Source organism: Barbus barbus, assembly GCF_936440315.1.
Source record: "Barbus barbus genome assembly, chromosome: 5".
Taxonomy (NCBI): domain Eukaryota; kingdom Metazoa; phylum Chordata; class Actinopteri; order Cypriniformes; family Cyprinidae; genus Barbus; species Barbus barbus.
This window is the reverse complement of record NC_136733.1, coordinates 10,075,814-10,097,980: the sequence shown is the minus strand read 5'-3', so window position 1 is coordinate 10,097,980 and position 22,167 is coordinate 10,075,814. Positions and strand designations below refer to the sequence as shown.

The 22,167-nt window shown below is 35.2% G+C and overlaps 1 protein-coding gene across 1 annotated transcript in view; it reads right to left on the bottom strand.

The window, feature by feature from the left end:
• The window catches only part of LOC306869601 (ribosomal protein S6 kinase alpha-4-like), a 38,687-nt gene extending 20,169 nt beyond the window's left edge, over positions 1 to 18,518 (bottom strand). The window contains exons 1-14 of the mRNA XM_079416396.1: positions 17,670 to 18,518; positions 16,763 to 16,834; positions 16,089 to 16,156; positions 15,702 to 15,852; positions 13,777 to 13,892; positions 13,048 to 13,155; positions 12,850 to 12,930; positions 10,418 to 10,521; positions 10,116 to 10,266; positions 4,880 to 5,041; positions 4,220 to 4,345; positions 3,994 to 4,127; positions 2,240 to 2,333; positions 1,892 to 2,062 (exon numbers count right to left, since the gene is read on the bottom strand). Coding sequence (XP_079272522.1) covers positions 1,892 to 2,062; positions 2,240 to 2,333; positions 3,994 to 4,127; positions 4,220 to 4,345; positions 4,880 to 5,041; positions 10,116 to 10,266; positions 10,418 to 10,521; positions 12,850 to 12,930; positions 13,048 to 13,155; positions 13,777 to 13,892; positions 15,702 to 15,852; positions 16,089 to 16,156; positions 16,763 to 16,834; positions 17,670 to 17,757 — 1,626 coding nt within the window. The 5' untranslated portion in view covers positions 17,758 to 18,518. The remainder of the gene's footprint in view (positions 1 to 1,891; positions 2,063 to 2,239; positions 2,334 to 3,993; positions 4,128 to 4,219; positions 4,346 to 4,879; positions 5,042 to 10,115; positions 10,267 to 10,417; positions 10,522 to 12,849; positions 12,931 to 13,047; positions 13,156 to 13,776; positions 13,893 to 15,701; positions 15,853 to 16,088; positions 16,157 to 16,762; positions 16,835 to 17,669) is intronic.
• Positions 18,519 to 22,167: the final 3,649 nt, after the last annotated feature.

Here is a 22,167-nt window from a genome sequence, read left to right as displayed (position 1 = left end):
TCTGAAAAAGAAAAATAAATGTGCTATGTGAATTACCCCCCCCCCCCCCCCCCCCCCCCAAGTTAATTCACATAGCACATTTCACACACAATGGCAAGTCAAACTGCTTTATAGGGAGAAAATATTACACACTGCAAAAAATGCTTTTCATAATTTTTTTGTCTTGTTTCCAGTCCAAATATCTAATAATTCTTAAATCAATTTATTTATTTTTTACAGAAAAAAATAAGTCAAAAGTAAAAAAAAATCTTGTTTTCGGTTTGAAATAAGATTATTTTGCTTACCCCATTTGCAGATTATTTTGCTTGATTTAAGGAAAAACTTTTTTTTCCTGAAAACAAGACAATAATTTTTACTAATTTTTATTTTTAAGAATTTTTAGATATATTTGGACTAGAAACAAGTAGGAAAGCATTTTTTGCAGTGCATCATTCAAGCATAAACACCTTTATATGATTAAAAGACATTTGAGCAACAACTACGGTCTACAATCAACAAGGATTGTTGTTAAGATGTTTCATGAACTTAGGGGAAATAAACCACTTTAAATCGTCATTTCAGCACTCACATTTTTGAAGTAGCTGACGGGCTAAACGCGAGGTGTTTCTCCGTCTTGAAACGGGCTGTTACACTGCCTGACTTGAGCTGAGTGATACTAATATTACTATACATTAAACGGTATGCTTTACTTGTAGGTCGAACAGCTCTCAAATAGACTTCATGTCAGAGTAATAGCTTACTGATATGCGAGACAAATGTTAAGGTCGAGACTGAGGAGCATTTTTGCAAAGGGTAGCGAACTAATGTAGTGATAACGTAACTTAAAATCTTCATAGCTATCGCAACAGCAGCCTCACGCAAAACAAAACAAAACACAGCAGCCGGTAATCACCATTTCAACTGGAACTCCATAATTTACAGCAGATACAAATGCATTCCGTCCGAAATATGGACAGTTGCCTGCAGCATCTAAAAGTCACTACGACCCCCCCCCACACACACACACACACACACACACACACACACACAATTTATTTATTTATTTTACAGATCTACACGATTCACGTGAATGACCTATTTCAAGGTGTAAAACGGCGAATTTCGCCGAAAGGTGACAAGTTTGCACCCGTGTAAAGTGGTTGAATTATAAAACATTTGTAATTTTACAGTGCAGTTGTATTACAATAGTAACATATTGTCTACAGATTATTATTATTATTATTATTCCTGCTTTTTCATATTTTTTATATTTTAAATGTTCCTTTTGTTAATTCGGTAAAAAGCAAAATGTTGTCACTAACTATTATAAGCATTTTGTTAATGATTGATTATTTTTGTTAATGTTGATTGTTGTTGCAGTATATGATCTGTTATGTACTTTGTAACAATAGCTGTTCTGTCCTGAGCAAAAAAACAACACCTTTTTACGTTTCACGAGAACAATAGAAAATTATTGATATACATATCAAATATCGTAAAACTGGAAAAATATTGAGATACAGTTTTTTAGCTATATTTCCTAGCCCGATTTAACAGCAAATTAACTTAGATATAGTTCCAATTTTATGCCCTTTTATTCCCCTGTGGTTTTGAATATGCATGTTTATATCAAGGTATTCCATCAAAGCTAAAAATTAAAATGTCATGACAACATTTCAATACATCAAGTAGACATATTCCTTTTGCTGTCCTTTCATGCTGATTTGTTCCATCTATACATCATAAGTAGACTAAACAAGACTTTACATTTTAAGTGCAAACATCGCTGTGTTTAGAGTTATTTTTAGCTCCCTGTTGTAGTGTTTTGATCGGCTGCTAGGGTGTAGCTAGCAACCCTAGAAAAAAAAACTTTTATATCTGTAATTCTTTTTTTCAGTATCTGTCTCTCTACCTCTGGTTTGAGGTCTCGGTGTACGACTCCTGCCTCATGCATGTAGCTGACCGCAGACACCAGACTCTTCATCAGCTGACTGGCCTCCCATTCTGCAAACATCTTCTTTTTCCTTATTCGCTCCAACAGCTCTCCACCACGCAACAACTCCATAACCAGATACGTGTGATACTGCGAGAGATGGAAGAGAGAAAATAGGAACAAAAAAAAGAAAGTAGTGATATACATGGGCAGTAAAAAGCTATAAAAAGAGAAGTAACAGTGTAAAACATATGTGACCAGGTATGTATGCTTAAAAACAGAAAAATGTCTTCATTTTGAGAGCTAGGCACTGTTTGCGTGGCATACCTGATCGGTATAGACCTCATGGAGCGTGACGATGTTGGGGTGAGATTCACACTGGCGTAGTGCTGCTATCTCTTTCTGAGTCATGGCCTCCATCCTACAACAGCAGAAAAACTATGAGTAGGGGTGTGCGATAGGTTTCATCTATGATAAAGTTGTAATTGTTGTTTTAATGATGTGCATTATCGAGTATGTCACACAAAAAAAAAAAACATGCCAAGAGTTCACATATTCACTGCATGATATAGCCTATTAGAACAAAGTTAGAAAGTCCTCTCAGAGCAACACATTCATTACTGAATGAATCTGCATTTTTGATTGATTCAATAACCCATCTATAAAGACAGTTACTTGCTTAGTTTCTAAATGAATCAGCCATTTTAGGCCTTGTTTACACATGGTATTAAGTTGCATTTTTGTCAGCGAAAACTGCTGCTCTCTGTATGAGTTTTGTCTCCTTTCACTTTACATATACAAACATACATATACCTGCCCACAGACCCTTCTCTCAAAGATATCAGGACAGAAGGGTTTGAAAGTGGGCAGAGGAGACAGATATAAACATCAGGTGTAATTGTAACGTATCTCCCTCATCTACTTGTGATCTGATTGACCAAAATGCCACTTGAGATGCAGTTTATGCGGCACCACTGCATTGAAAACATGGATTTTATTGATAACAGCCTTATATTTTCTTATTATTCTACTTGAATTTATTCGATTAAATGTATGCACAAAGGAAATGTATGCATCTAACAAGGTTAGGAAAAATTGCCCTTATAGAGGTAAAACAAAATGTCCTTTGAAAACAGTTTTGGGGAGCATATAGTATATCACTCCTTAATGGAAAAGTTAATTTCTGTCACTGCTGTGAACTAACCAACGCACAAAATATGAAGAATATGAAAAGCATTGGAAGTCAGTGATCCACAACAGGCCACATTAATCCAAGTACTACTGACAAAACCCCAGAAAATATCAAGATATCATTTTCTTTTTGTCAATATCAAACACCTCTAGTGCTAAGACTAAAGCATTAAGAAATAAAATGTCTTATGGCTGGTGTTTGGGAACACACTGTATAGGCCCACTCTACTACGCTATGGGGAGTTATTGTGTTATGAATTAGGCTGAAATTTTTAGTGAGAAGTTCTCCTGTGCATATAAATATGAATAATCTCACGCAATTATTAGTGAATTAAACACATTCTTTGACTTGGTAACGATGTTAGTAGTCACTTGGGACAATAATGAATTTATTGTTGATTACTTCACTACATACTTCCCAGTCTCTCATTATATTAAAATTGGAATGCAATCTCGTGACTCAAACTTATGAACTTTTTCTCTCTTGTGCTGCTGCTGAAAAGTAGAAGCAAACACTTTTAATGGGACACTGTAATTCTCCAAAACAGTCTAAATAATTCAGAATTTAGAGCAAACACTAATGTTCAACTAAAATGAGAAAAAGTTACTCTTCTTTATTTTTTAAATCATGCTGAGAAAATGAAAGTTTATTACTGATCTATTTGTTTTACTTTACAAAACATTTTCATATTCTTTTACATTGGAGTGGCCTTCCATAATTTTTCCACTAAAAAGAGGTGCAATTTTTAGAATATCATGTTATTTGTTTTTTATTTTCATTTAATACTCAACCCATATTCCTTAATTCATTTGTGGAAACCTCAAATAGTGACTCAAGCAATGACATAAATGTGGTTTGGCAATGAACAAATCTGATTTAATGACTCTACCTTCTGCTGATGATTTTTACAGCATACTCCTGGCCACTCTGCCTGTGTTTGCACTTCCTGCAGACAGAAAAACTACCCTCGCCCAGTGGAACCCCCAGCAGGCACAGCTCATAGTGGTGAAAGAACTGGGACTCCTGAAAAAGAAACAATGCTGTTTAACCTTTTTCACAACCTAAACAATGAATTTCAAAATTCCCTTTAAAGGATTTTTTGAGGCGCCGTGTACCTTCAGCATAGCACTGCGCTGAACTGTAGCAGAACCAGGCCTATCAGCATTCACATGAGCATCCAGAACATCCGCCATCACCACATTCTTATTGAACAAGATAGAAGGAGCAACAAAAGAGTAGCCCTGAGAGAAAGAGAGGACAGAATCACTAGAGATAGAGTAAAAGCTAAAATCCCTTCTGAAAAAACTGGTCTGGTGACTGGTCTTAGCTTGTCTGAAAGAATATTCTATTCTCAAAAAAACAAAAAACAAATTATTGCTCCATGGAAATGGAGCTTTAAGCTTGTCTAGCTGGTCTTCCAGACTGGTTAGGCTGGTGTTTAGCTGGTTAGACTGGTCTGTTTTGGCCAGCTAAGGTTTGTTTAAACTCTATTTTCCAGCAGGAATGTGTAAAAACTGTATAAAAACAGCATGGAACAGGGTATACATGACAAAGAAGGTGTTACAATAAAGTGTGCGTGTGTTTGTGACATGATCAGGGTGTTTGGGTATTAAGTTACAAAGCTGTACTGCATCTGTGTATGTATGTGTGAAGTGACACTATCTGTTGATATTAATAATGGAGGGCTGTGGCAGGAAATGGGATGTAATGTATTGTATGCATGTTTGTCTCCATGAAAGGGGCACAGGGACAGGTATATTTGCATGTGCGAGTACCTGAAACAGACGGTCTGTACTAGGTGGTGTGCTGGCAGGAGAATAGACCGGCTCCATTCCTGTAAACTCCTCTGCAAAGTTACCCACATCCAACTCATTACGTAGTTCTGGTCGGAATGGACTCTGAACTTTTTTCTCAGCCAAGTCGGACCAGTTTAAACCCTGTAGAGATCAATCAGATGAGATGTGTGACAATCTCAAAAAGTATGTGGACGCTTAAAACACTTGTCATTGTATTAGATCAAGTATCATTTGATTTGATTAGTTTGTTTGTTTTAAAGATTCTACATTTTTCAGATTAAACATTTTATATAAAGAAGATTGTTAGGCTTTTAAATGATGAAAACACTGCAGTTCAGAATGAATACTAAACATTCAGACACTTTTGTTTGTGAAACTAAAAATCACTTTGGGCTTAAATTTCTCATAAGAGAAACAAACATTTTACTACACCTGAAAATAAAAAAAGTTTGATGTACATTGAAAACACACTCTAACTTTCTCAGTTTTGGAAGGAAAAGCATTTACTGAAGCTAAGCTTCAAAAATTGAAGATCTGTGATTTTCTTTTCATTAACACATACAGCATTAACCAAGGTCTAGTGGGTGATGCAACCTACTTTACTAATGTATTGTGACACATTTCCAAGCGAAACAGATTACTGAATGAGAAAAAAATGGACGGGACTTAATTTATCCATATCCATTAATTACATAAATTCATAAATCCAGAAATTAATCTGCATTAAGAAATCATTAAAAGTTTGATTTAATGTAGACATTAAACAGCATTAATACAGTCTTTATATAAATGCTTTTTTGAAGGAAGGAGCAACAGAAATTATATTGATCTAGGGCTAAAATCTAAAAACCATAAATATGTATTGCTCTTCATTTTTTATATAAAAAAGTTAGCCAATCATTGCAAAAGGCTTTTACACAGAAATTAACAGGCCATTTGTGCATGAAAATGGGCAAAAAATAAAAAATAAAAATTACCCCTTTAAGCTGATCTTTTATGCATTAATGTTTATCCTATAATAATTAATTGAAATTCAATAACTTGCTCCATCTCTGAAATTACTTTTCCTTTCAGACATCACCAAGCCCTCTTGTTTGTCAACTCCTAAAACCACCTGTCATATAAAAAAGCTACTATTCACAATCTAATCAGTTCTCAATGAATAAACTCAAGCCTGTCCTACATTTAGAAAATAAATAAATAAAAAAATCCACATCATATAAGTAAAACGGGTTGAAACACAACCACTAGAGAGAAACAGAAAAGATGAGATAAGGATGAAGATATGATTAAGAGCAGTGATGCACCAAAATTATTTTTTTAACCAAAACAAAGAAACTTAAATTAAAGATTTCAATCAGCTGAAATATGTTGTCTATAGCTGTAACTTTGTCATAATATAATAATGTTTCTACTCTTATTGAAAAATAAACATTTGGAGACAACAGGTTAACTAAAAATATAATATGTAATATACTGTAGTGAATAGGCCTATATTTAGCAAAATGCTCCTCTCTATAGAGTTTTTTTTCTGCCTGATTAACTGAATGGTACTGTGACCGGGAGGAGACATGTTTGGCTCCCTTAGTTTTGTCATGGCCATGACATATTAACTCATGTCTATTATTATTATTATTAGTTACATTTTATATTTTACACACATTTTTACATTTAATTTTTATTTTATATTCGTTATGTATTTGATTTATTTTCCTTTCATATCGATCTCTTTCCTCGCTGAATAGTTTTGTAAATAATAGCCTACTGTAAATGCCGACACACTAATAAAACTTTATGCTTTATGACTTACAGAATTTTTTACTGGAAGTGCAAAAGGTTTAAAGGTTGAAATTAACATACATTTTATTTTATTTCAACTAATTAATAAATTATAATTATAAATAATATAGTGTTTCACTGAGGAATGAATCATTTGTGTAGTTTCATTTGTAAATGAAAACACAACACGCTCATTTATCGTCACATACCGGAGTAAATACAATCATAAAGTCAAAACTTTATTAGCATAATTGTCAGGTGTTTACAGTATTTGCAAAATATATGGTAGCATATTAATAATACAAGTATAATTATACAGAATGTTAATTAGGTAAAGCACTACACAAATTAGCCTAAAAGGGGAAATAAGTAGGGCTGCGCTCAACTAAAGATTTTTCGGGTTGACTAGCAGTTGTTCATTTTAAGCATTAGTCGTCTAATTGCACGTTTATTATTAAACCATCTCTTACGCTCTTCTGTGTCAGCCTCACCACACGGATACGTCTTCTATGTATATTTACACTTTGATTTGAACCGCATACCAGATGCGCTGTTTTCGTTCAAATCAAAGCGTAAATATACGTAGAAGACGTATCCGTGTGGTGAGGCTGACACAGAAGAGCGTACGCAGTTTCCGTCCAGCGGATATTCTCCAAATGGTGCTAGGGTGATGTGGAGGAGACGAATTTGAATTTTTTTGGTTTTTGTTTTGCGCACAAAAAGTATTCTCGTAGCTTCGTAAAATTACGGTTGAACCCCTGATGTCACATGGATTATTTTACCGATTTCCTTGCTACGTTTCTGGACCTTGATCGTGTAAGGACCCTTGCTGTCCATGGAGGGTATGAGAGCTCTCAGATTTCATAAAAAATATCTTAAAGGTCCCATATTGTCAAAACTGAAATTTCCTGGCTTTTTTCATTATAACAGAGATCTAGGGGCTATGTAACTACCATATAAGTTTCAAAACAGTCAGCCCACCGTAAAGTGCACACAGCCTGCATAAAAAATATATTTTTTTCATGTCTGTAAGGCAAGTATATAAAGAGTTTCGTGCTCAAGTTCACAGAGACGGCAGAAAGCGCATCCTGTTTGCTTTCATTAATTTACAAAAACGCAATGTTTTGTTGTTATTGTGAGCGCAAACAAATAAACAGTCTTTACAGATTCGAAAGATGTATTAGGATACTCTTATCTGCATGAGCAAAAATGACAGAGTATTTTAAAAGCAGGTGACCACACCAGCACCTCCATCTGTCATGCAGTTATTGCTTATTCAGCTTCCACACTCCGCACAGACATTTGAATAGCGCACATTTTTCTGGTTTAAGCAGCCATGTAAAGTTCCTGCTACTAACATATTTCAGATAATAAGCCATATTTGAGGTTGATGAATGATAGGCGAGCATTGGGATGTCCTGCCCGATGTACTGTATGACCACAAAGACCAGCCATTAATGATCTATCCATCATGGACTGCATGACTTAGCCTGTCCATTTTTTAATTTTCTGCGACTACTAAAATTTTGGTCAACCAAGCCTCTTCTCGTCGACTAACAGTTAGTCGACTATTAGGGGGCAGCCCTAGAAATAAGCATATATAACAATAAATGTAAAAATATAGCCCTAACCAGTTAATTTTATTATTATAATAATTATAAGAATATTATAATTTTATTATATTACAGTTAAGAAGTCATGGTCAAGAGAAATGGATGTCGACTCTTTCCTTCAACACTGGATCTTGAGGCCACGACTTCACACTGAGTGGCTACAACATAAGGATTTTGTTACCTCAACAAAATGATCTTGTGGCCACGACATATTATCACGTTCCCACGAGTTGATATGCCGTGGCGACAACAAAACTAAATGAACCAAACATGTCCCCTCCCGGTCACCGTAGAATGGCTTTCTTGAGGTAAACACAATCGATACAATTTTACAACCTGTTATAGCCATACCTGCAAACTCACAAGAAGTCGAAAAGGTGACATAGTTAAAAATATGACCCTTGTAGGGAGGTATGGGGGTATCGGGAGCACCCCCAACCACCACCCCCCCCAAGAAGAAAAATTTTGAGAATTTAACATGTAAAATTAAGCTTTCTAGTACACTCTGACAACAACATAAAGGAAAGAGACAACATATGCTTCAAGTAAAAAAAGCACATTTATACCACAAACTTTTTGGACAGTGCAACTCTCTTGACATCAGTGTTCATACTTCTCTTTGTGAGCAGTGGAGTTATTTATTTTTGCTAATTTCAATGTTCACATAAGAGTGTGCATACTATCAACAAACTCTATCTTTTCACTGCAGAGAAAACTGCATATGAAGTGACATTAGATGTATTTACACAGACTGTTGATGAAGCGGAGGTGCCAAAAACGCATTTACACCACAAAATATCAAATCCATAAATAATTTTATAAGATTACTGTTTTAAATATTTTTGAACATACAGTACATGTTAAAAATGTTGGGAAAAATGCAATACTTTTAAATATGAAACCAAACCACGACTAGATGACAGTAAATGGCTGTTTTAATGAGCGAGTCATTAGTCATTCATTCAAACGGCTGATTCATTCAGAAACGAGGTAAGTGACTACTGTCTTTATGAATGGGTTACTGAATCATTGACTCACTTGATTCGTTCAAAAACGAGGACTCTTTCAGTATCGAAACACCGCTGTGTTTCTCGGAGACACAAAACAGTTCTGCTGTGGCTTTGATTAAAAGTTCGTCAGCGAAATTGAGCAAAAACAGTACATTTTGTATTAAAATTGCAAACTTTGTGTCTGTTTCACTCACAATGAAGAACTTCCATGCCGACGACATGCGGATGTGAGCATAAGTGTGCTCAAAACAGACCGGCTCGGAGGATCAGCTCGTGAGATGAGGTGTAATCGATTTGAAGCAGCAGCGCACAGACCGATTGGTGAATGACATCAAAGTAGTGATGTCACACAACAATCGGTCTGCGCGCTGCTGCTTCAAGTCGAACCAAGAAAGAGACTTTGGTCGAACACACTTCTGTCAATGAGCTTGCAATTTCTCTCTCTCTCTCTCTCTCTCTCTCTCTCTCTCTTCCTCTTCTCTCTCTTCTCTCTCTCTCTCCCACCCCACCAAAAAAAAAAACCTCTTCGGATCTAGACGATTCACATAAATTACATATTTTGATTAAAAACGGCGAATTTCACAGAAAAGCGACTAGTTTGCAGGTATGTATAGCTTATCCACATTGTGTCCATTTTGATCAATGATTTGGGCCCTTCCAAAACTGTTTTGATCGAAACTGAAAATCCATTTTCAGTCACCAAACTGTCTCCATCCCCACAATGATTACAACAACATTAAACACAGAGTTAAGGTGTGAGGAATAAAAAACAACTGAAAAGCAAAAAGAGAGAAGATGGAATGAAGAGAGAACCTTAAAGAAAGGATGAGACTTAATCTCCTCGGCTCCTCTGGGACCAGAGCCCAATCTTTTATGAGGGTCCTTCACCAGTAACTTTCGCAGGAGATCCTGAGCCAAGGGGCCAATGATCGAGGGGAATGGAGGCTCACAACGCAGGATGCGCCTGTCAGAGACAGAAAGTTAATTTAATTCTGGGAAATAACTTATCTGATGCAGTCATAACAACTGTTGTTATCACTGTGGGAGTTGACTGTGTATAAGGACGTGTGGAGAAAATCTTTAGAGTCATGGAGGTTTGCCCATGCAAGACTCACTTGGACACCTCACTCTGGGAATTTCTCTCTCCTTCCAGGGTGAACGGAGACGCTCCCGTCAACAGCTCAAACATAAGTATCCCCAAACTCCACCAGTCCACTGCCTACAGACAGGAAGGAAGGAACTATTACCACTATCATACACATCATGCTTTATCACTCATTAACAGTGTTGGGCAGTAACGCATTACTGTTATTTGATTATTTTTTTAGTAAATTTTGAGATGTATAGTTACAAGCCAAGGTCTCTATACGTTACTGCTGCGTTACATTGCTGACAGAATGCAGTGTTTTATAATCTAGATTGTAAAAAGGGTGTAGCACACACAATGTCAAGTCCAGTGCCAGTGGATTAGAGACCTGCGCTCCCGCGAGACATGACGAGACAAGATGGGCGAGTGCTGGTGCGGGCAGGTAGACGCTCGTGTGTGTGCAGGATGCGGGAGAATAAAATTATTCACGGGACTCCCGCAAAATATAAATATCTAAACATAAAATATCTAAAACAAATAAATTGTTATCCATCAATTGCACAAACGCAACAAGAACTAATATAAAATAAAAAAATTATTAACAGGCGCAAACGTAGGCAGAGTTTCTATTTAGGCTGTAACATGTGTTTGCAGCGATGCGCAATCTTGATTTCTGGAACGCAATGGCCATCAGGAGTGCAGTGCTGAAATGTGCGTGCTCACGAATCCTCTCATTATAACACACAAATTGTAGACATTATGAAAGATTCATTATGCATATATTCATTGTGTTATAACAGAGCTTTGTGAGATTGCGATGAACTACGATGTCATCTTTTTAGGGATTATTAAAGCAGCGCTATTTGCTGGCATTCTGCCATGCCAATCCATGTACGTTGCAGCCTATGCTTGCTTTAGTTAAAAATAACAGTGTTCTGTGAATGTTGATGCTTTAATAACAAATATTTATCAGGAGCGTTTATACTGTGATTTCAGGTCAATTTCATGGACGTCACAGAAAAAAGCAAGATAACTAATAATGTAACTGTAAATTAAGTAATCAGAACAGTAACGTGATTACTTTTAAAAGGAGTAATCAGTAATTTAATTACATTTTCAGAGTAACTTGCCCAACACTGCTCATTAATCAGAATTTGATGAATCTCACAAAACCCTGTCAATAGACCTATTGAGACAATAATTGTTTCTCATGGGGGCGTATGGTAATTTCAACATTTACAAGGGCCAGATGGTGTTTTTTTTGCCATTCGAATCCAAAATGTTGGTGTTTGTCTTCCACAACTAGCATAAAAATTCCCAGCCAAATTACCTGCTGGTTTTGACTCAATCCAAAATCTGTTTTATAAACCCTTTTTGCCACTACCAAGAACCATATGGTAAACTGTGATTTGTGATCATATGCATGCGATTTAAATATAGATTGTTTTATTACTAAAATGCTGAAAACTTAATGAGAATATCATTACATCACTGCTCCACTACAGCGAGTGGAAGCTGTTAAAAATAAAATGAAAAAAAGAGAACAAACTTTTGAAATGGGGCATCATTATAGTGTGCATTATTTTTTAAAAATATTTATTATATACATTTATATAATGTAGGGCTTGGACAACAAATCATTTTACTAGTCAAACAGATAGCCATGTCCAACGTGCACCTTATAAGAGTTTGAATTCAACTAATTTCCACTTTTTTAAAATGACAACCATCATTTTGAGAAAAAAATGCAAGACACAAAACCATTTAAACTATACTGCTAATTTTCTTCATTTTTAAAAAGATATTTAAACAATCAAATCATAAACAGGACATTATTTTCTATTATAAACTTGTTTTATCACTGAGGTGTGTCACGGCATAACATTTATTGATTAAAGTTTACAGGTGCCATGCAAATTTATTTCTACAGACGTCCTCATGGGAAACGAATACCATCCAAATAGGGTTAAAACATGCCTGGGTCAATAGTTTGATGGAAATCAAATGTATAAATGTACATTTAGCAATATTTTGCTAAATAAATTTAAAAAAATAATAAAAATATCATAAAATAAAAAAAATATCATTACTGTAATGCAATAAAACGTCATCACTCTAATGAAAAAAAAAACAAATCTCATTACTGTGAAAAAATGATGCAAACTATCACAGCTTCACATGCATGAAAAGTCAAATATGCTTATGACATTTGTAGGTAATTACAATAATGAGAATCATGTTTGTAAATAATGATAAATAGAAACTCAAAAAAAGATGAATGCATTATAGATATTTTATTTGGCAAAGTCCTTAATTATCAAGAAAACAAATTTCACAATGCAAAAATTCTTGATTCTCTTTTTGCAACTATAGCTCACTTTTTTTTTCTTTTGATTAAATGTTTTAATATGACATAAAATTCTTTTGTGAGATTTGTCAACTAATATTCTCTCCTCTCACCTTGCCATGGCCAGATTTCCCTCTGATAATCTCCGGTGCCATGTACTCTATAGTGCCACAGAACGAGTAAGTCCTCTCTTTCTACGCATGAACAAAACATAGCAGCATGAGAACTGCACACTGGATTACAACATGGATACAATGGAAAAAATACATAAATCCAAACTACATTTATTATTTGTAAGTTTTTATTCTCACCTCCTTTTCTAGAAACTCCTTACTCAGCCCAAAGTCTGTCAGGACCACATGACCATCGCTGTCTAATAAGATGTTCTCCAGCTTAATGTCCCGGTACACAATGCCAAGCTGAAAACACAAGATCAAATAAAGTACAGTAAAACTGATAATATATATATCCTAATTTAAACTAATCTTATCATAATCTCTTTTTATAGATTCAGCAGTTTGATCTTAACCATTAAACTAAGTTTAGTAAAAAATTATTATAAAAGGTCGGATAATAAAATATTGTTGATAATTCTAAATAATTACATTTGGTAACACTTTAGAATAGGGAACACTTATTCACTATTAAATACGACAATTTTTCCCTCAATAAATTCCTAATTTGCTGCTTATTAATAGTTAGTAAGGTAGTTGTTAAGTTTAGGTATTGGGTAGGATAAGGGATGTAGAATAAGGTCATGTATAATAAGGCATTAATATGTACTTAATTACTACTAATAAATGGCTAATATTCTAGTAATATGCATGCTAATAAGCAACTAGTTAAGCGACCCTAAAATAAAGTGTTACCTTACATTTCTCCCAAACAGCAATTATAAATGACTTATTTTCCTGCAAGTGTATGGTTTTCAACATATTTAATTTTATAAGTGAATTTTTCCACTAGCTTACATATACATAAGCGTGTAAGTGCTTATCAATGAAAATGTGGGCAGCAGATACTCCAGTAGATGTTAGTACCTTGTGCAGATGCTCCAGGGCCAGGATAATTTCTCCCACGTAGATTCTCACTTCATCCTCTGAGAAATGATCTCTCTGATACAGGTGAGTAAACATCTCTCCTCCACTCACATAGTCTTCCGAAACAAACACACACTCACAACATTTTCCAAAAACACCAATTTACTAAAAGACAAATATCTAGAGCTAAATAAGGAGGGTGGCATGACCAGTGTCTTACATCATGGTGTATAAGTCAGTTTACATCACAGTAATGGCAAATAGCGCAACAGTTAATTTTGCTGAACTCAAAAAAACATATTTTACCCAATTATATAGTAATGCCATAGGCATTACCGGCAAAACCCGGCATTTGATATATTTTTCTTTTTATTTGGAACAGACATTAATAGGATTCATAAAAAATTAATAATAAGTCTTGCAGCTTGTTATTTTTACGAAAGTTCTAAGCGGCCATGCATTATTATAATTTTTCTGTCTTGTTTTCTCGTGATCACGACTTAATTTTCTCGTGATCACGACATAACGAGTTGTTTTGTCGTTATCACGACTTAATTTTCTCATGATCTCGACATAACGAAAGTTGTTTTGTGGTTATCTGGACATAACGAAAGTTGTCGATCTCAACCTAAAAACCGTTTTCTCACGACGTAATTGTAGCTATCGTGAGAAAATTAGGGTCGCTATATTGTCTTCGACGATAAAGTTGCAGACCCGACAGCCTCCTTCTCAAGTGTCGAACACTTATGTGTAAGTCGTCAATCAATGACAGACACAGAGCTGAAATGGCCGAGTATGAATATGCATGAAAAGTATTCTATTATGGATCAATGTAGTCGGTCACACACACAACACCTTCAATATTTGGGATGGTACTTATACCATATTTTTATTATTTCAGTTTGAGTGAGTCCCTGATCAAAGTAAAAGCGAATACGATCATCCATGATGCTGTGATGATGCTGCTTCTATAGCATTTTCTCATGCCGAATACACAGAGAAAATTAAGTCGTGATAACGACAAAACAACTTTCGTTATGTCGAGATCACGAGAAAACAAGACAGAAAAATTATAATAATGCATGACCGCTTAGAACTTCCGTATATTTTAGTATAATTTATATACTATTATGCTTATTAATATTTAGAATTTTTGAATATTTAAGCTTTAATTTTTATATTTTCTTGGAAGAGCCAGGACAATTTTTAATATAACTCCGATTGGATTCGTCTGAAAGAAGAAAGCCATATACACCTAGGATGCCTTGAGGGTGAGTAAATATTGGGCTAATTTTCATTTTTGGGTGAACTAACCCTTTAATAAATATGTCTGCTTGAAAGAATGAAGTTGTATGCAAGTTGTACGCAAGTTGTTATAAAGAATGCATATTATATAACCATTTTTATCATTGAAAAGAGGACCATATTCTTGTTTGTTTATGAGAAGTGGTTTTATTTAATTTTGAGACAAAGACATGTTAAGTGTCACAGGAGTTAAATCTGTGTCTATATTGCATATTCAAACCTTAATATCATTCATATTACCAGGTTAATAGATGTTTTCTGAGAGAACATATGAGTTTGGAAATTTTAGAGAAATGCTTAATAAATGCATTACGCTTGAACTAAACCCATTAGATTTCAGTCAAATAAATCTACTGTAGATTTAGTCGACAAAAGTCTTATGATATTTAGTTGACTAAAACTAGACTAAGACTACAACAATTCAGATGACTAAAATATGGCTAGAACTATGACTAAGCCTAGATCAAAATTTGCTGTCAAAATTAACACTGCTGCTGGATGACACATACCATTGAACCACCCAGCCCTACTTGAAACACAACTATGCTATAGTCAGATACCATCCATAAAATAGCATGCACAAGTGAATCAGGATGAAATCTGTATCCTGTGTTGCTTACCTAGTATGAGATGCAGTTTGGTTTGCGTCTGAAAGGCGTAATGGAGGGTGACCAGAAAGGGTGACTGGCGGATGTGTTCCAGTACCTGCCGCTCTGTTCTAGTGTGCTCAGCAGTCTTTGCCTTCTGAACAATGGCTGCTTTCTTCAGAACCTACAGGGAAAGAAATGGCAAAGAAACAAAATTGAAAAAAACTTGTCAACTCTGTTTTGATTTTTTCAGCCAAATAGTAGATATTGTAGATTTCTATTCGAAGAACCAGAGCACAATGGCAAAAATGTGTTTTAAAAAATGCTCAGTTCTTCAACACACACCTTTAAGTGCATATTTTTGTTTGTTTTTACTAACTGAAGGACAAGCAAAAAAGTGTGATAACAGACGGTGCAAACCTTCATGGCATAGAGTTTGCCTTTATCATGGCCGCTGATTTTTCTGACCAGGAACACTTTCCCGTAAGCTGATAAAGAGAGGGAAAAACAGAGATTTAGCTATTTAAAGAGACAACTCAACCAAGGAGCATGAATAATTCCAATACTTAAACCAATTAAACAATGTTTTAAACACCCCAAAGAGTCACACATTATGCAAATCAGCATATGAACATCTTAACTGCAGTTGCATAATATGCTTATTAAACTGGGGAAGAAAATGTATTATGAACTACAAAAGTATACAGTTATTACTTAAATGATTCTTGTAATTCATACGTTGTTAATAAGCCTACATTAAACATGCTCAAGCTGTTTGGGCGTACACTAGGTCTGATTACAGGTCTGGTGTCTCTAGTGGTCTAGCTGATTATTACCCTGAAAGACTGAAAAGAAGTGTACAGCCCATTTTTCAGAGAGCTTGTGGATTGTAATCTCATAAAGGTGTACTTGTTTACCTCTAAAAGTCAGTAATAATGTTAAACAACAGGAAAAATGTGCTAGATCTACTACTTGCTTTCATAATCATCCAAGTATAAACACTGACAATGACCTTCACGGGATGGACAAAAAAGTAAAGACAAACTGTAGCATGCAACAGAAATACTTTTGTAAGTTCAGCACAGTGTTCTCACCTCCAGTGCCAAGCACTTTGAGAAGTTCAAAGTTCTCCATGCCAACTTTCTCAGTGTATCCTGTGAGGTTTGCTGAGAAGGGACAAACAGTGAATGTACACAACAAATTGCACTCTCAACCATTTAAATCCACACACACACGCGCATATTAGAACACTACTACATCAAATACATTTGATATAGTACGCAGTACATGCAGATGCAATGATATAGAAATTTGGGCAATACCAAATATATATTTTCCAGTTCCATCTAACAATAGAGACATCAGAAAAGAAACGGTGCAATATTTTTTTTTTCTTTTGAAACCTAGCACGGAAAAAGAAAATAGTTTAAACTGGAAAAATAATCTGACTGATACTGATAATTAAAAACACATATGCCAACTTGAAACAAATACGATGCTACTCGCAACTAAATAACAACCAGATTTGTTTTACACAATCTGATAAAGTTGTAAAGTTTCTGAAAAGAAAACACTGACAGAAAATGTAACAAACAGGACCACATTATTGCAATGTTTCTATGGGTATTCTTTGAAAAACCAAGTAATAGGAAAATGGTAAATGGCTTTTTTTAAATAACCACAGTACTTTAGGGTTAAAAGAGCCAGATTTGAGAAATATTACGCTCACAACACACCATTACGCAACACCATACAATGATTCTTTGAAAATGCATGATGATAATAATAAATACAATGATAAAACATTGTTTAAATACTAACATTATTTGAAGTACCTTTAAATATCACCGTATATGATCAAATATAATAAGTTAATAAATAAATAGATTAAATTAAATAAATTCTGAATTAAATGCCATGATATACATCAAAATACCTTGGTATGAGCATCACCAAGATACAGTACAACCACTTTTGAAATCTTTCAGTCACCTAACTTACCATTAGTGATCTCGTGTTTAACAGTGCAAACTTTACGGTGGGTTTCTTGGTCGGAGTCCTCGCCACTACCACTACTTTCCCCTGACATGATGTGTCTGATTTCTAGACTATTTGATCAGTAAAGTGATTTTGACAGCCTGCTTTTCCAATGCACAAACATCTATATTATGTACGGCAAATGTCGACACACGGATATCTTTTATAAAGCGAAACTTTGTACGTTATGACAGGGAGAATGACATGTTTTTGTTATTCTCTCAGCTCACAAATCCCTTTGACATCCTGCTGTGAACACTAATCTTCGCGCACGACCTAGATATTAATCTCCACTTCTGATGGGCGCGCGCACAGCCATATACTTTAATACCTTTCAAAACAAAGGCGACGATATACGGTATTTTAACACTTGAACTTGAACAATTACAGGTAATTGATTATAATGTGGGCCATAAATGGCTGTTATTTCCGTATTTCCAACTTCGACACAACTGTCGTGAGGTCGTCCGCGACTGCAGTGAAGATCGCAGTCCATCAACTGCGAGCTGATCTCGTTATCGCTGTATTGCCCAAAAACACACTTCAAATAAAGATATATTTTCTCTGCTAACGAGCTATACAATGATAGCGTACGTGCTAACTATCAACCATGACAGGTCACGTTAAAAAATGTCCCTTGAAGCGAATTCACTAAAGCTGAACGGGCGTATTTTAGTCCTTTGCTCCTTCCTTCCGGGTAGTTGTGCCTGACTCGCGTTAAAATATGATTTGGAAAGGAAATGAATTGAACGATAAATGCCTGGAAGAAAGTGTAGTAAGGATCATTTCAGCTACGGAAGCCGAAGTAGTGCTGTTCGAACCACGAACCAATCGTTGTTTTGAACTGGTTCTTTTGGTTGATTTGAGAGAATCGATTCGCTTTTTAAAGCACTCGAATTGTGGACATGGTTTAGTGCTCAATTTGTTTAAAAATGTGTGAGGTGAGGATAGAAACATAAAAAGCGATCGGCTGTATATGGGTATGTTTACTTCTTCATAAACCATGACGTAAAAATATCCTTATTAAGTTATGCCGTGAACAAATTGATGATTCGTTTATGAATCGGTTCATTAGAATTAACCATTCGAACGAACCGATTCGCTAAAATGATTTCCGATAGTAAGCCGAAGTTCCGCTATTGGAATCGGTTTCAGCGCACAGCAGACGTGTGGTTGGGTGGGTTGGTTCTCTGTGTAGGTGGAGAAAGAGAAAAGCTGGTGCAATCCAACTCCCGTGCTAAAGGACAGCCTCTCCCAATAACGACAGCAGCGCTTTTATCTTGCACACCCTTTTTGGAAGTTGTGTCTGTGTAATTCCTATGTCATGTGTAAGGTCATTTTGAGCTGGTATCATTAAAGTATGGATTAAGTGAGTTATTGCTAAGAGATAACAGATATAACAACAACAATAAACGGGGCACCATCTAACACTTTGACTTTCTCAGCTTGTGTAGCCTAAATCCTTTTTTTTTCCACATTCACACTTGTCTAGTACAAATAGCTTATTAGTTGCATAATTGCAGAGTATGGAAGTGAAATTTTATATATATACAATTTCACTTCCATACACTGTAATTATATATGGGTCAATGACGTGCGAAATATTCTGTCCGATTGCATTTTTTCAGTTAAAATTTGGTTTAAATGCATAAAAATCATGCCATATATAATAAGTAGCTACCTCTCCCACATATGTACCAACTTTAACTTTTCAAAAAACATTAGTTATTTGTAATTTTTCTGTTATTCAATTCATGTGTTGTGACCGTCTGGCCATGTTGTTTTGGAAGCATCTTTGAAATTACCCTAAATTTATTCAGATTAATTTTCTGCACTATTTGGCATGATTTCCAAAGTGTTTTGTAATCCTGTGTAAAACTGCAAAGCATTTGTATTTATATTTCCATCATAATCTTCAAACAAACTTTGTCCGATAATCTCCATTTTATGAAATATCATGTGGTGTGACCATCAAGAAACTACCATTTTGGTACATGTTGAAATACGTTCAAAGATAGAACGTTGCATCATATAACAATTTGCCAAGGACCCACAGAAGCATCAAGCAGGTTTGTGTCTCTTACAAATTTTGAAAAAAAAAACTTTTGAATGGCTGGTATGTAGTTACCACATTTGGATATCATGTGGTATAAAAACAATGAATATTAAGTTATTTCTACAAGCATTTATTTTGTGCTTCTAAATTTTGACTGAATTTGAAAATCATGTGGTTCGACAAAATATCATGTGGTGTGACCACTGCAGAGTGTTTTCCATTATAGATATATGTCCCAGATTGGCATTTCGGTCATTTTGGACGGGTTATGTTTAATATTTCTACAATACTAATCTAACTTTAGTTTGGTAATTATGCATTTATTAGTAATTTATTTTATATTTATTAATAACTATTTTAATCTATTTTACCAGACTCCACTGCCAAGCAAACTAAAATAAATCCTCGCCATAGGCAGCATGTTAATTCTGACCCTGCAGTCCAGCACAAACTCCAGATGTTATTTTCTGCTGTAAGAAAGATGTTTATGATTTCATCTCAGAACCTGAGCCTGCAACCTTCCACTACTCTAAATTGACCCTTTGCAAAGACCTGCCCTTAGTTACTGTTGCTACGTCCGACAAACCATGGCACTTTTATGCCACACATCATGTTCTCATGCAGTGAAAAATACATCACGGAGCAAAGAAGACATTGACAACACGCCAACATACAAGACAGAGCAGGTTACTTTCAGTATAACAAAGTCTCAGAGGTCAAATTATGTCTTTTTTTTTAAAGAAATTCAAACAACAAATACTGTTTTGTGGCTCTTTAATATGTCGTGACAGATCGCTGTTGCACCTCAGTTCAAGCGGCATGTGAACCAATCATCTCTTACTGGTTATAGCACAAAATAAACTTGAATGAACATCAGAAGGTATCTTGTTTCAACTATGAAAATATGTCAATACACACTACTTTTCAAGTTCAAGTCCATGGCAAATTTCTGTGGCTGAAATGTTAATCACTGCTCATGTTGAATGGTATTTTTTAAATATTTTATCAGTTTTATGCAATTTACAGAAAAAAATAAGTCTGCTAACTACAATTAAGAAGGCAACTCTGAAATTATAGAACAAAAATATCATTATTTACAAAAACTCAAATTAAATGCAAATAGTTTGTTTCTAAACACTTTAATTAATGAAAACATCTAAAAAAAATGTTAAGCATGTTAAGGAAATTAATTTATTTGAATATAAATCATGGTCGCACCACATGACATTTTTTAAGGCTACTGCTGATTCATCTAGATTAATAAAACACTAAAATCACTTAATTTAACATTTTAATATGAATTTATGTGTACACAGCCTTCTTAATGTTTGAACAATTATAAATGATATTATTATTTTTTGTATTTTAAAATTTGCCTGTCAAAAATCCTTATACGTCAATGACCCATATACAGTATATAGGCCTATACAGTATATACTATAATATGGCAAGTGGTAGGCTAAATATGCATATTTTATTGTCAGGGTTTTGTGACAGAGCCCTGACACTCCTGTTTTGTCTTTTTCTTGTGGGAGCTTGCCATCTCGAGTGTGCTCGAGCAGCGCACTCTCTTGTCTGTGTGCTCTGTTTCATGTTTGGAGCGTGGCACTCATTAAAACTGAGAGGGGATTGGGCCTTTTTCTGTGATTGCCCCTAAATTGTGGAATAGTCTTCCATTGTGTATCAGAACTGATAAAACATTGTCTAAGTTACACAATGGCTAAGTTAAACCTATCTGTTTTCTCTGGCTTGTAATGTATTGTAGAGATTCATTTATTTTCTTTAAATTGTTTTGCTTTGTCTTGCTTTGAATGTTGTTCTAAGTGCATTAATGTAAAGCACTTTGGTCAACTTTAAGTTGTTTTAAACTGTGCTTTAGAAATAAATTGACATTGACATTGACTGATGTCTTGTATGGTTTTGGTTCTGTGCTCGTGTTTGGACACTCATGCTCCATGTCTTTTCTTTCATGTGAGCGCACAAGCTGTGTGTTCATTCACTTGCCATGCGCTCTTGTCTTGTGAGTGCTTGGTTTATGTATTCATTGTTAGTCATTAGTTCATGTTACATTTTGTGTGAACACTCAGCTTATGAGTTTCTAATAGTTGCGTGTTGATGTCTTGTTTTGTGTGAGCACATGGCTTGTGAATGCTTTCATTGGCCATGTGCTTTGCGTTTTTGTTTTGTGTAAGCACATGGCTTTTGTTTTGTTTGTTTCTCATGTGCTCTCATGTCTATTGTCTAAACCTGGTCACCTTGTTACCTTGATTATTGGCTCAGTCAGTTGTTCCACCTGTGTTTCCCTTGTTATCTGCCTTGTTTGCTCCCTATTAATTCTGCTTGTGTTTGCAGGCCTGTGCCAGTATGTTATTGCATGTTTCCAGTCGAATTCCTCGCCTGTTCCTG